At 42.8% G+C, this 14958-nt stretch overlaps 3 protein-coding genes across 10 annotated transcripts in view; all 3 read left to right on the top strand.

Moving 5' to 3' along the window:
- The window catches only part of znf1035 (zinc finger protein 1035), a 64896-nt gene extending 61534 nt beyond the window's left edge, over positions 1-3362 (top strand). For all 6 annotated transcript variants that reach the window (XM_061775966.1, XM_061775963.1, XM_061775965.1 and 3 more), the window contains one exon: positions 13-3362. In XM_061775966.1, coding sequence (XP_061631950.1) covers positions 26-2986 — 2961 coding nt within the window. In that variant the 5' untranslated portion in view covers positions 13-25 and the 3' untranslated portion in view covers positions 2987-3362. The remainder of the gene's footprint in view (positions 1-12) is intronic.
- A 1121-nt stretch (positions 3363-4483) lies between these two features.
- LOC133479274 (uncharacterized) lies at positions 4484-6839 on the top strand. The gene is made up of 2 exons (XM_061775998.1): positions 4484-4643; positions 4972-6839. Exon 2 carries the CDS (start codon positions 5010-5012, stop codon positions 6429-6431), a length of 1422 nt encoding a protein of 473 aa, XP_061631982.1. The 5' UTR covers positions 4484-4643; positions 4972-5009; the 3' UTR covers positions 6432-6839.
- A 1231-nt stretch (positions 6840-8070) lies between these two features.
- Positions 8071-14492, top strand: si:dkeyp-84f3.9 (zinc finger protein 484). Of its 3 annotated transcripts, XM_061775970.1 has the most exons (4): positions 8161-8179; positions 8273-8380; positions 10113-10238; positions 10711-14492. In XM_061775970.1, exons 3-4 carry the CDS (start codon positions 10122-10124, stop codon positions 14281-14283), a joined length of 3690 nt encoding a protein of 1229 aa, XP_061631954.1. In that variant the 5' UTR covers positions 8161-8179; positions 8273-8380; positions 10113-10121; the 3' UTR covers positions 14284-14492. The 3 variants fall into 3 exon arrangements, with proteins under 3 accessions (XP_061631953.1, XP_061631955.1, XP_061631954.1); XM_061775969.1 differs by having other exon boundaries at positions 8071-8380; XM_061775971.1 differs by lacking the exon at positions 10113-10238 and having other exon boundaries at positions 8071-8380.
- The last annotated feature ends 466 nt before the right edge of the window (positions 14493-14958 follow it).

Here is a 14958-nt window from a genome sequence, read left to right as displayed (position 1 = left end):
TGTTATTTACAGGAAACGACAGTCCATGATGCTTGGACTCCAGGGAAATCTGCCACCATCCTCCAAAATGTATCGTTGCGTGGCATGTTCGGCAACCTTCAGTGGGCTGGCCGCCTTGCTCGTACACCAGGCGACGCATGCCAACATGCTCCCCAAGGTCATTGCTTCTCCTTCAGCGCAGCCTGACATGAGCGCGCAGGGCGCTTTGACAGCAAACCTAAAGTCAACCAATCCATCAGCGTCGTCTGATGGCGCTTCACCATCTTTTTATATCTGTGATTGTGGGGAGGAATTTCACGACTTCTGTCTTATGCTTGAACATAAGCAATCGCATGATTCTCAATTAAAGTCACTCCAATTGACAGATGGTAAAGTCCTCTCAAGTGCAGTAGGGTCTACTGATGATTCTCCAAATCTGATTGTCAAGTTAAGGCCAAGTGTAGCAAAGACAGATTCGGTCCAGAGTTGCCCCTCTACTTCAGGTTCCCCTCCTTTTAAAATAGAGCTTGAAGCCCTTGGAAGACTGGAAGAAAGAAAAGTTGTTTCATCAACTCCTCTTGAGCAATGTTGCCCCTCTACTTCAGATTCCCCGCCTGTTAAAGTAGAGCTTGAAGCTATTGAAAGACCAGAAGACAGCGAAGTTGTTCCATCAACTCCTCTTGAGCAATGTAGAACCCCCGAAGAAATTAATGGACAACTTGACAAGACATCTGCAACGACTGAGCCAATGCCAGAGACAGAGAGGGATTCACAGTCTGTTCATAGCAGTGACAATGAGGAACGACTGACTAGAAATAACAAATTAATGAAAATGCTGGCATCGGCCTACATGAAGCACGCCTCCGTGTCTCCATCTCCAAAAGACAGTAATTATATTATCACCCCCAAACAAGAAGCCGTCCCAGTTGATATAACGCCAGTCAAAGAATTTGAAGAGCCACCAGTCAATGATCTCTCTGTAGCAAAGTTGAAGCGACTGCTTGCGAAGCCTGGTGTAAAGACAAAAGCTCCCACCATTAGCCGAATTATCGACTCCAGCAGGAAGAAGATCGTTTCTTTGACCAAAGTGCTCTCACCCGTCGTGGTTCTTGAGACCCGTCAGAAACTCAGAGATCCTAGCAATAATGCTTTCTTTGGGAGATATCAATGTGGCCGCTGTCGCCGGACCTTTCCGAACTCTGACAGATTGACTGAGCATCACTTCTTACACAAAAAGGAGAGAATTAAATGTTGCCGTCGCTGCAAACAACTCATCATTGGAAAGCTGCCTTTCACTGACAATCATGTCTGCATTCCGTCGATGAAAAAGCCTGAGCATCTGCCAAGTGCATTGCCACTAGTCCAAAAAATGATGCCATTCCATAGCTTTAACAATATGAAAAAATCTTTCTATTGTCCTGTATGCAAGCACAACTACGCTCGCAGGTACAACCTGAAGAAGCATAAGTGTCATGGCCCAAAGGCATCCCCCCCTCACACCTATCCTTCCGCTGACAGATTGCTAGTATTAAGATCGAGTAATAAAGCCTTAGCATACAGGGATGGTCAAGGTGAGCATGAAATTGGCAGTGTTTCTGTCTACACTGAAGCCCCTCGTGTCAAAGTCGAGGTAACCTCTACTACTCCTGAGCAGTCAGAAATGTCAGACTTTTCCTGGTGTGGTTTTGCCAAAAGCTTCCCACCCTTTTTGTCCAAGTCTTCCATGATGGACACGCATAAGCATGGCCCTGGCAGTGTGATGGAAAACAATTGCTCGGATGTGGCGTCGGTGCATAACGAGAGCAGCAATGAAGGCCAGTGGACGATGCCCTTGGACGATGACACGGAGCTGCTTAGTTCTCAGAATGCTGCTAATGACGGTGAGATGGAGTCGGAGTCAGACCTGAGCTATTTTGTCAGAGATGGTGTAAAACGTTACCCTTGTCCCAGGTGTCAGAAAACATACAGTCGACCATCTACTCTGGCCCGCCATTTGCGGCTCTGTGGGTTCCGGCCTCGGGGGCCTGTGCCTGTATCACACAGTGCTAGTTACAGTGGCGTTTCCCAAAATAGCAGCACGAAACCAATGTTTGCTTGCTTTGTCTGCGGCAGAAACTTCAACCGCAAAGATAACATGATGGTTCACAGGCGAAGATGTCAGATGCAGAGGACAGAAACTAAAGAGCCGTTGCAGCACAATTTGCCGGGAGGTGCAAAAGGTATTGCAGATAATGACGCAAACAACTGGGGCATCATGTCACTGCCATCTGTGCTACCCAGGAGAGTGACATGTGAGTGTGGGGTTGGATTTACATCTCCAAGACTCCTCCTGGAGCATCTACAAAAGCACGCGCAGGAATCCTACACGTGCCCAACCTGTGGAGAGACTGTTAATTCTTGGGCAGACTACGAGGTACACCTGCAGATCCACATGCATCCTCATCACCAGCTGCTGACGGGACTCCAAACACAGCGATCACAACCCCTAGTACTAAGGATCCAACATCAGCCACTTCAACAACAACCACAGCACCACCAGCAACCGCCTCCTCCACCAGTGCATAAGCCGTCACAGAAGGAACTAGTCCCAGAGCGCTCAAACGGTGACAAAAAGCAGCGTGTTATATGCACACGATGCGGAAATACGTTTGCCACTCGGTGTTCCCTTCGAAGGCACTTATCCTGGGACCGATGCAAAGGCGGACGACCTCAAAACGCACCCAAATTGTATCGCTGTTCCCGCTGCAGCTCTGAATTCCCCAACATGGTCAGTCTTCTGTTTCACCAGAGGAGTGGCGCCTGCAAACCTACCATCAAGCCTGTGCGCTGTCCCGTTTGTCTCCGTTGGTTCGGCACGGTGGACGGTTTGCAGAAGCACCTGCTGACTCACAAGCAGTCTGAATCCCACCGCTGTGATATCTGTCAGTGCTCATACCCAAGTCTGAAATCACTGAAAACCCATCGCAGAAGGGTGCATAACGTCATGGTTGCAGAACTATTGGCTTAATAGCATTTTCTGTTGTTTTTTTAAAATAATGTTAACTGTGACATGATGCTGCATTTTGATTTGTACTTGCTTTGCAGTAACAGGAGGAAAAACACTTTAGTTTTATAGCAGGTTGCTGCTGCGTAATTAAGTGTAGTTTTGTCAAGTTAAGTCCTGTTTTTCAAAGGATGTACATAGTTGCACTTCAAATTTTATCCACTAGTTGTACTGTAGCTAGCTTGTTCTGGTGTTGCTAAATATACCAATTCATCAACATGGTTTTGTATTTGTTTCTCTTTTAATTCTTCCAAACAGTTGGCTCTGTAGTGTATGGTATTGCAATTGTTCTACAGGCATCCTGAAAATGGATAACGAATAAACGGAACATCTGTGGGGACTTGTTTGTTTTTTGGTTTTTTTTTTGTTTTGTTTTTTTGCTTAAATATTGTAAGTACTCACTAGTAAGAGAACTAGCAATGAAAACAATATAGATGGGTTTACGACGGTCAAAGAAGTGCTTTTAATACAAATATTAACCTGAATTATGACTTTGCTGCTGCCTTAGCTAAGCACCATGGATTTGCTTTGTATATGAATTGTGCTATACAAATAAATTTGCCCGGCCTTAATGATCGACTATGGTGCGTCCCGTCTTATGTATATATGTCTACTACCGCCCTCGGAATGAAATCCTGTCATAAACTGGACCCCTGTAAAAGCTGCTTTTTAAATAGGGGGCAGGGGGGATGAAATAATTAAAATGCATGAAAACGTGTTTGTGAGTATTTAGCCCAGTAGTTTGATTCTATTGAGTTTGGACACATTTGCCATCTTAAATATAAACATACATTAACTTCTATATGCTGTTAGTATATTGGTTATAGTTATACTTCCAAGTTCAAATGTGACTATTGGCATAGTTTGTCATTACGTATGTCTAATTACATGACAGAACCGTCAATTGTACTTCCCCACTTTGCACTAATCATACAACTATAATTCTCTATTTGGAAAAAGTGGTTTTAAAAAAAAAAAAAAGTAAAAGTAGTGAAATGAGGAATTAATTCAAACAGATTCTGCCATCAGAACAGGAAACTTTGCAAGATTTCTTAAAATAAGTTACCATAGCTAGTCACCATGGATGTCATCAAATTAGTATGCAAACGGTGCAAACTAGTATACTACCTGTACTTCTAAAATTATGGTATTTTGTATTTTAAGCCAAACATAAGATTTCAGGGTGAAAATGCTTGATGCAAGTGAAAAACGGACGACCTGGTAAGAAATATCTTCGCAGACAAAGCTCAAGCATATTTTGCTTTGCTTTAGGACATTCGCAGCGTATCATCATCAAAATACATGACATCACTTCCAGCAGTGACGACATTATAAAGGTAGTTCCGGTTTTCAGTCACTAGGGGCCAGTATAAACCTGTCAACACAGGATGTGCAGTTAGCAAAGGGCGCCATTCGCAGAAGAAGACTGTTATCTCCTCCCCCCCCCCCCCTCTTTTTTTTTTTTTTTTTTTTAATGGTGTGGTCGGATGCTACTCACTCTATGCCTGAACGCCGACACTACAGCTTTCCCCGAAAACGACGTCGGCTCTGCACTGTCCTATTTGTGGCGAGGATAAACGTCGAATTCTCCTACGCCGCTACTTTTGACATCACGGCCGAAGTAAGCTAACGTTGTCATCAGCGAGCCGGCTAAGGCTACGCTTAGCTTGTTAGCATTAGCAGGCTCACGTTCCATCAAAATAGCGTCTGCCACTGACAAAAATGTCACAATCTAACTCATTTGTTCAAAAAAAATCGATCACTGGTATGCGTTTTGAAGCCCCCGTGACGCGTTGTTGATGGTTTTGCCTCACCTTAAAGTGACTATTCTGCGCGTGTGTTAAACATCAAAAGTGTTAATCGTGCTCCTGTTGAACGCGTGACGATTCAAAGAAAGCCATGTCTTGTGAAAATATTCTTACATCTTCATTTTAAATGTTTTTAAACAGGTGCCACGTTGAAAGTATATTCTCCTATTCCCAGCCCGATGATGGAGCGACTTCAGGAACCCCAGGAAAGCAGTGATTTGAGCACTGGAGGGATTTGCTTCAGCTGTGAACAGATCTTTTCCAGCCAGAAATTTTTGGAGGAACATGTGTGCCCCTTTACTAGCCACATCTGCTCGTGCGGAACAGAGTTTGCCGTATACGAAGACATGATCTGCCACAACTTCACACATGAACCAGGACAACAGGTGCTGCATCACGAAACAATAAAGAAGCGGCGATTTGAAAAGCACATTGAGGAAGAGGAGAAGCTGAAACGCTTCAAGTCGGGTGAAGTTGTCTGGAAAGCAGTTGGTGCATCTGTGTCGGGGAAGCCGGCATTGCAGTCGCCCTCCGCATCAGTTTGTTCGACAAAGATTTCAAAACCGATCTCTCACATGCCCACCATGTACCCCTCCGTGTGGTCGTCCATTCTGCCTCGCAAAGCTGGAGTAGACATGAAGAGTAGTATGTTTTCTGGTGCGGGGGTGCCAACAGTGGATCTTTGGACAATCTACCAGCCTGTGGTGGTAGTGCAAACGGTCCGCAAGTGGAACCAGTGGAAGCCGTACACTTGTGGTAAATGTGGCGAGGGTTTTGTCACCAAGCGAATGCTCATTTCACACATTACGACTCACATTGCAGATAAAATCTGTGGCTGCATTGGATGTGGCCTGCTGCTTTCCAGCAGGAAGTTAGTGCCTCGCTTCCACGCATGTAACTCCCCCAGCACCACGGCCAAACTCAAACTCATTACGGCTAGGCCACTGAATTACAAGAAGCCTGTCCCGGAAATAGACTTGACTCAGAGCCCGCGCAAGTATTCCAATGCGGGTAACAAAAACAGTCAGATGCTTCAAGTCACCTCTGCCCTGCAGTTGAAAAATCTAAATGTCCGAACCTCCGGCAGAGTCCCTCAGGGAGCTCGCGCCACGCCTTCCCAGCAGGTCAAACGTCAAAATTCCATGTTAAACACGGCCCAGAAAAGCACCTGGAAGCATTCGCCCTCGCCCACGACGACGAGCGTAAACCTTAGCCAGTCCGTGGAGACGTCCTCGGGGGTAGCCGACTTCACGTGCCGAGTGTGCCACGTCCCCTTTGAGAGCATTCAGCAGCTGCAGAGGCACAAGTGTCCCAAAGCTGACGAGTTCATGGCCAAGCACGGCCGCATCGGCAAGGTGATCAAGCCCAGACGGGATGCGGTCGTGTCCAAGGCCACCGTCACCCGGGTGAACGGTGAGAGGAGTTATACGTTCCCTGCGGACGTCAAGAAACAACAAGTCGCTTACGACAAAGGGCGACGCGCTGAAAATGTGGGTACAGGAGACGATACGGAAGACGATTGTTACATCGTGGAACCCGGACCAGAAAAAACATCTGAAATGATCTACCAGGTCACCTCATCTGTTCCCATTAAAACTTGACCGGTTTGCACGTCGCACATTGCTTATGTTCATTCCAAAGGAGTAAAATGTTTCCTGACACCTGTACTTTTAAAATACATGTATGAGTGTATGCTTTTAGATTTGATAGAATTTAATATGCATTTGAATCTGGCTGGATCCTGTTTTTGTCAGGACAAAACATCTGAATTCTCAAGTTTACCAGTGAATTTGAACATTGGTGCTAAATTACAAAGTCAACCAATGTAGGTTAAAGATGAAAAGTGTGGCAAAAACAAAGGCGCTGTATTTTAGTTTTCTTGTCCTTTTTCTAAATATGGTTTAGCATGATCAGAATGTGTTAGGCTTTGAGGATTCACTTCTGTGACCATTTTACTTTGACTCGTTTAAAGTGAACTTTATGTATTAAACTATATTTTCAAATTCTCACTTGTTTCTATTTTTCAAAATTAGTTGTCCCTGATATCCAGTTTATGGTCCATGTACTAGTACATTACAGAAACAATGAAAATCAGGCATCTCATCCTTTGCAGCATATTGGTCAATTATCAATTAGGCAAAAAAGGCTTAATACAGAGCAGTTATATTTTGGACAATGAAAATATAAAATGGTAGGACTGTAATGCGATTACGTACATTACGGTCTTGCACAGATTTTCGATCAGACGACTACATGTTACTGGTAAGGCAAAACTGCACTAGTTGACATCTGCGCACCACTTGAGACACGTTAATGAGCAGACTAATAGCACGCAGTTGTCAACTAGTGGACAATTTTGTCTCACAAGTAACGTAGTGGCCCTAGCGGAAAGTGGAAAGCTGAGTATCATAATTGATATCCCGCTTTAGGTCGTGCTTGTAGAACGGAAGTGGCACTAGTAGTGGAAAACATGTTACTATTAAGCCACATTTGCTCTACTAGTGTCCTAAATTATCTTAACTAGTGAATGCAAAGAACGTACTAGTACTTGGACCTTAAGTTGCATATCAAGGATATCGAGTAAATGCTCAAACAGCTTTCCATACTGTTTTTTTCTCTCTCTTTTTTTTTCTCTCTTTGTTTTTTTTATCTTTCGACTATCGTTTCTGGTCTTGTCTTTATTGTCCAGGAAAGGTCGTCGTTTGGAAGTACACAACACTAAACGGTCAATGAAAATCTTTCATTTTCTGTACCGCTTATCCTCAATTTTAATAAAATTTATTATACTCATATTTTTTGGAGGGGAAATTAAATTTAAGGTTTTCTGTATACAGTATTTTGTGTTGCACACAACACGGAGGACCAGATCACACGTGGAGGCATGAAAGGAGATATTCAGAGTGAAAGAATATTGCAGCCTTTCACCAACTTTTTCATTTTAAGACGTCACGGATTTCCATATACATAAGCTAACATTAACCAGCACAGACAAGCCATTCCACGTCCCAGCCAATATTTGGGAAACATTGGCATAATAGTGACTACTATTTAACTGTCATTCAAATTACATGTTCGAGTGTTATTCGTTTGTCGGCCAAAAGAAACCAGAATCGTAAATCCTCCTGCTTTACGAGATCAATAACGGCTGGGGATAAAACTGAATAGTTTCTAGAAGTCAAAACATCGTACTCAGTGTATGTTGTTTGCATGGCAATCACTTCCACTGTGGGGCATTCCCAAAATTCCAACTGCACATGAAGTAGCCACTTGGTACGCAAGACGTGATTGACAGGCTCTTGTGTAGCTTTGTGCCACCGTACCGACGTAGTCAAGTCACGGCTGCCCAAAGGCGAGAAAAGATTTTAAAAAAAAAAAAAGTCGTGGCAGGTTTACAAATTCTAATTGTCAGACTAATGAATGCGGTTGTATGTTTATAAAACAGCCACGCAGCGACAACGCTGGTAATAGCTTCGTGCTAACCAGCACTAGCTAGCCGAGCAAGCCGTCAGTGCATGGGCACCAAGGGACCAGTGTTGACTCTCCCACTCAGGCAAGCACTTTGTTTTTTTTTGTTTGTTTTTTTAACTCTTCAATTTACAGTCACCAAACAATATTGGCAACTAAGTCTTGGAGAGCATCACTGGCATTGACAATGTGCTATTGTTGTTCACGCTTTCGTGAGTGTTGTTGGTAATGAGCTAGCAACCGGGCCTTCGTTAAGCAAAACGCCTTTGCTGTTTAGTGTAATTTCAGATTTTAAGATGGATAGCAAAATAAAAAATAAAGCGTCTGGGACAAGGTTGCTGTCGTAATAAAAGGTTACAGACACTTATGTAAGATGGACTGAATTAAGCTAAACTACAAGACATGTTGCGAATCTACTACTTTTGTCATTTAATATTAGTGCAGTATTTGTAAAAGGTCAACTATGAAAATATTGTATTCATGAAAATTAATAAAACTCCACATAAAAATTAGCTTACTCCTAGAAAATAATACCACAACTGTCAACAAATGATTTAATGCAGTCCTAATTCCTCTGAGGTTTTTATCTTCGATCTATCTGTCTTTTGAGATCATTTTTGGTGGCATATATGGTTTAAACTATTAATGTAAGCAATTCTAATCACTTTTAGGGGAACTTCACAGTCGGGCTCGGTCCCTATTCCCTACGAATAGCAGGGGTCCACTGTATTTTATTTTGTCCGAGATGCCATCGTGGTTCCTTAATTTGTATTATGATAATTCTGGCTTGACTGCCATTATCAAGCATACATGCAGCATATCTTTCTTAAAGCATCGGGTACACCTACTGATTTTTAAAAATGTGTTTATATATATATATATATATATATATATATATATATATCAACAGTTTTTTTTAATGTGAGAAACCAGACAAATCAGGAAAATATTGGTGTGCACTTACTGCTCTTATAGTGGGCTCAATTTAACTAACACGGCACATCATTTCTTCACAGGCAATTGTTTCTCCACCCTTAAAATCGATGTTTGTCGTAGTACCAATACTGACCTTTGAGATGTAGTGGGGTGCCACCGTGCATCCAGAATGCCACAAAATACAAAGATGATATAGAAGTGAAAGAAGAAATATAACAAGCTAGACTAACATTTAGCCTATCTGGAAACTACATTGAGGTAAAAAAAAAATATTGTCATTATCATTTTTATTGGTGAATGACTTTTGAGATATGTTGTGTACAGCAACAGCACAAGCTTTTAGGTCGCTGTTTCACACTCACAGTCTGTGGTTCCACAGACCTCGGTGTTAAACACACACACACACAAAAGGATTTGGAATCAGAAATATGAAAGTTGATTAACGTGTTAAACACACACACACAGGGATTTGGAATCAGAAATATGAAAGTTGATTAATAATCTTTCAAAGACATCAAACAATCAGGTTTTGAGAGAGATTTGAATAATGCTGAATGCTGAACCCCGCTTTAACAATAAAATGTTAACATTATTTCTCGTACATCTTTTGAGTTACAGAATCAGAGTCATCTTTATTTGCCAAGTATGTCCAAAAAGCACACAAGGAATTATGTCTCCGGTAGTTGGAGCCGCTCTAGTACGACAACAGACAGTCAATTGACAGAGAACACTTTTGAGACATAAATACATTGAGAAAAACAGTCACTGAGCAATAAAGAGTTGCTAGTTATCTGGTAATTCCTGTACAATTAATTTTTTATTTTTTTGACAATTATGCAAAAAGATGAATTACACCCTTCTAATCCCTGTTTATTCCACAGACTCATGACATGGGGAGTAAAATTTCCTTCAGCAGAAGAAGGAGTGACCAGTATACAGTCTCTGAATTAACCACTGTGACATCACACCCTTGTAGTTCCTTTCATGCACCTACAGACTGCAAAGAGGTAGCTAGTTCGTAGGACAAATACACATCTGTCTGCCCTACCATTCATCCATCCCACTATTTTCTACTCTGCCTTTCCCTGGTTGGGATTACGGCCACCTTTCCCAGCTGATTTAGGGCGAAATGTGGACTACATCATGGAAAAACAAAAAGATTAGCAAAGTAACAAGACTTAAAAATAAACCAGTACCTTGTCAGGGGTAAATAATTTGATTAGAATTTCCATGGAGATACTTTTATGGATTCTGCTTTTACAGGTGCACTTACATGTGCCTTTCTGATAATTTACATTTAGAACACAATACAGATGGTTCACCATAGTCAAATCTAGTACAACATTTAGCACAGTAGCCAAGCAACTGTTAACAAAACATTCGAACCCTTATCCATGGTGACATATGCCACAGTTGCATGCCTGGGCCTGATGAAATACTATTGTGATGTACCTGTGTCTTTTTGTCTGTCTTCCACAGGCACCTAGAGATACAGAATGCAGTGAGGAGAGCCAGGATTCTAAATGGGGGGAGGAAATGAAAGTGAAAAATCCATCTAAACCTTTATCTGCATCCCATTCATCAGAGACTCTGAAATCCGAAGGACCTGTTGATACTAACTTGCAACCAAATGCCACGTCACAGTTAGGGATGGATGCAAAGGCTGAAATGGCACCTGCAAGTGTGTGTCACTTGACAGCAACCAATAATGGATTACCTTTGGCCGGTCGAAGGAAAGGTGGTCGTCCTAGAAAAATAAAACCCTCAAAGCTTGAGGATAAAGTGTGTACTACTACTAACGACCCTGTGGCAGATGAACATGAAGAGATCGGCACTGCAATGGAAGTGCCGACTTGCTCAGAAATCCACACTGCTGAGGCTGTACCCAACAACGTCAAAAGTCTCTTAAATGAGTTTCCTCACAATGAGACCGCTGGAACTTGTCCAGTCCCTGATTGCAAAGCAGAGGATGATGTCCCTTTGGGGTGTAAAAGAACACGAGCAAGACCAACGAAAAGGGAGATTGCAGTTATTGAAAATGTTGTTTCTGAGGCTATTTTTGTTAATGAGCCTGGAAGTCCGACACAAAAACTGAGAAGTAAAAAAAAACATTTCTTAGCACTAGAGGAAAACAGCTGCTCTGATGTTATGGTTTCCCCAAAAGAAATGGAAGTGTCTCCTACTCCTGAAAGTAGCGCAAGACTTGACGCTATTGAAAAATCTAACTTGCAAATTGATTACCAAATCCCTGCTAAAGTTTTCAAACCAGATGTTTCTCTGGAGGCTGTGTCTGTGGCAAGTGGTGACACAGGTTCCGGGGATGTAGCAGAGATTGGAAAACTGCAAGGTGGGGATGGAGAGCACCTGCAAACTGTTCCAGACAAAAACTCAAGACAACTGTCCCCGAGGCCTGTAGAATGTGATACAGACAAGCAGGTGGAAAGGGATGGGGAGCATATACAGGTGAACAGTGGTGGAAACGGAGTTGACCTGTCACCCCGGTCTGTAGAAGGAGGGACAGTGGAGCAAAGGCACAGTGACCATCAGCAGGCTCTTTCAGATAGTTGCCTGTCGCCACAGTCTGTAGAACTGCAGCAACCAAAAGAAGCTGAAGGTCTCTTGCCTCAGATTTCCAAGCAAGCAGATCAACAAACTTTTGGAAACCACTTTTATTTTAATAATTCCCCTAAAATGCTGCCAGTAGATGATGAAAGTTACAAGGATTCGGAGTGTCCGCGCAATTGCGACAATTCAAAGAATGCTGTTTCTCCTCAGACGCCAGCGCCAAGTGGCAATGATGTGCCGGCGTCTTCTGAAGAAGCACCTGAACCGGTTGAGATCCCCTCTGTTGTCAAAGTGGAAAACGAAGAGGAACCGTTGGATCAATTAGATCCCTTGTCCAAGTCAAATAATCCTAGCTGTTCTCAACAGATTGCGAAAATGACCAGCAGTTCTGAAGGTCATTACATTGAACAAAGCGTTTTAAGGCGAAGAAAAGGCCGCATGAGAAGAAGGAGAATAACTATTTTGTTACGTCAAGAAGATAAAGTTGAAACTCAACATGAAACAGACTGTGGTGATACAAATACAGAGGCTGATCAAAACATAAGCTACACCCAAAAAGGGTCTAAAACCCTGTTGAAATGTGGTGTCTGTAGCCGCACATATAAATTTATGTCTCAGTATGTCATACATCAACGCGTTCATACAGGAGAGCGACCCTTTGAATGCCCTGAATGCAAAAGAGGGTTCAGCAAGAAATCAAACTTAAATCTCCATCTTAGGACGCATGTGAAGAATACCTTAAATAAAGAATGTACATTTTGCAAAGTTACATTCTCAGATGACAAGTATTATAGCCACATGAAGACGCACACTAAAGTGCAGGAACGAGAAGCTGTCATGTTAAATGCGGAGGACAGCCCTGTAGAAACTCTTCAGAGAGCTTTGGCCCCTGAAAAGAGTGAAAGCAAAGTGTGCCAGTACTGTGGGAAGTCATTCAAATTTCAGTCTGCCCTCATAAGACACGAACGTGTCCACACTGGGGAGAAGCCTTACAAATGTGATATTTGTGGCAAAGCCTTTGGCCAGTCATATTTCCTCCGCGTGCACGAGCTGACACATTGGTCGGTAAAGCGTTACAACTGCACAGGCTGTAAAAAGTCCTTCAGTCATTATAGCAATGCAAAAAACCATACATGCCGACCTCCAGGAGGCAACTCCCAGATGCAGCCCAGCGATCAGGTAGCAAAGGCTTCATTGACCTACTCGTGCCACATCTGCAAAAATGTTTTGGAGAGCCTGCCAAAGTTCAACAAGCACATGAGAGATCACATAGGTACAAAGCTTTATCGCTGTTTGTATTGTGATAAACTGTTTGGTCTGCTATCCGAGTTTCATGCCCATTGTAGCATGTGCCAAGGAGAAAAAAATGGCTCCTGTTTTGCGGTCAAGGAGGAAGAGAGAATGTCAGTGGTAGAGTACACTGTCTCTGCCCATAGGTTTTCATCAGAACAGAAATCAGACTCCTCTCCCATAAATGGCAATTGTGAAACTTACAAAAGGCCACCATCCCAGATCAACTGCAAGAACTCTAACTTGGTGAAACCCTTCCAGCCGACAGTCACACCGACACGTCTTCGCTCTCATTTTGTGTCCAAATTGAACAAACTCGACAACAGATCGGACCCCAGGAGTTATTTATGCCCCAGTTGTGGTCGCCTGTTCAGACACATAGGCAGACTTCGAGCCCACATGCTCACTCACGCTCCACATCAGCGTTACACATGCTCCTGTTGTGGGAAAATGCTTCAAAACTGGACCAAACTGTGGCGTCATCAAAGAGTCCACCGACAACGTCGAGGTCGTTTCACGTGTACAATATGCGGGAAAGGATTCCGTTTTGTCGAGTCGTACAAAAAACATATGAGCGAGCACCCGTACTTCCGCTGGATTCAGTACAAGCCTAAGACGGTGTTCCTGCCTTATAATTGTGATCAGTGCACAAGTCGTTTTAAAACTCTTGATTTGTTGTTCAGTCACCAAATTTGCCATTTCTCAGCACAGGTCACACGCCAAGACTCTGTTTTCGATCTGTCCATGGATGATCATTCTCCACAGTCGAATAGCATGTTAAATCCTACTACAAACCACCAGTCAGCAACATTGTGCCATGAACTGGGAAACAATGCCCTTGTGTCATCAGTCCCAAAAGGCAATGCTCTTTTGGGCCCCACAAATCAAGTCTTGCATCCAAGGGACTCCCCTATCCTGACTTTGAATTTATCTGACCAAAAGCAGGATTTTGGTTTGAATAAGACTGCCCAAAGTCCCAGAAACACACATCGTATGCAAAAGAAAGCCCTCAGTTGCCACAGAAAAGATGGAAATGTGATGAAAAAGCAAAAAGGATCTTTGAGAACTGCAAACAGATATTCATCCCCAAACAAAGGGGCCTCACAGAGCCTTATCTGTGCTATGTGTGGTAATGAATATACTGCTGTTTCAGATCTTTATCATCATTATTTACAGCACGCACAATGTCAAGTGTAATAATAGCCTCAATGTATACAATTCAACAGTGTACAGTACATACCCACTTCACATCATACTCTACAACTAGAAATCATTTTTGCATTACAGTACATAGGATGTATATATTTTGTTTTGATGTTCAAAGATAATGCACCCACGAGTGCAACCATTTTTAGTAGTAATTGTCAAATTAATCCATTAAAAATTAACTAACTTTTTTCACCTCATACTGGATTGTGTTTTTGTTACTAATTTTTCATGTGCATCTTTGAATTTATTTTGAAGCATATAGCAGATGTTGTGTTGAAAATGTAAATCTAATCGGGCATACAGACTATTGTGTGTTGTTGGAAATCAGTCGATCCGACATTTTCCAGGAAAACACTGACAAATGAATAATGAACGTCTTGCACTCTAAAATATATGATTTCATTAATTGTTGACGGTCTATCTTGAGTAAAATGCAGCCCTATTGGGGGCACAAGCCAGTGCAAATTGTAGGCCGGTCCCAAGCCCGGATAAATGCAGAGGGTTGCGTCAGGAAGGGCCTCCGGCTTAAAACCTTGCCAAACAAATATGAGCGTTCATCCAAAGAATTCCATACCGGAGCGGCCGTGGCCGGGTTAACAACGTCCGCCACCGGCGCCGTCAACCTGCGGGCACCAGTGGAAATTCAGCTACTGTGGGTCGAAG

This window comes from Phyllopteryx taeniolatus, chromosome 6 (assembly GCF_024500385.1).
Source record: "Phyllopteryx taeniolatus isolate TA_2022b chromosome 6, UOR_Ptae_1.2, whole genome shotgun sequence".
Classification (NCBI taxonomy): domain Eukaryota; kingdom Metazoa; phylum Chordata; class Actinopteri; order Syngnathiformes; family Syngnathidae; genus Phyllopteryx; species Phyllopteryx taeniolatus.
Note: the sequence above shows the minus strand (reverse complement) of the source record. Positions and strands in the feature narration are given on the sequence as shown.

Bases quoted from the DNA above. Each gene is read 5' to 3' on its own strand.
- LOC133479274 (XM_061775998.1), top strand. From the start codon at position 5,010: ATGATGGAGCGACTTCAGGAACCCCAGGAAAGCAGTGATTTGAGCACT.
- si:dkeyp-84f3.9 (XM_061775969.1), top strand. From the start codon at position 10,122: ATGGGGAGTAAAATTTCCTTCAGCAGAAGAAGGAGTGACCAGTATACA. The intron at 10,239-10,710 runs GTAGCTAGTTCG...TGTCTTCCACAG, and splicing joins CACCTACAGACTGCAAAGAG to GCACCTAGAGATACAGAATG.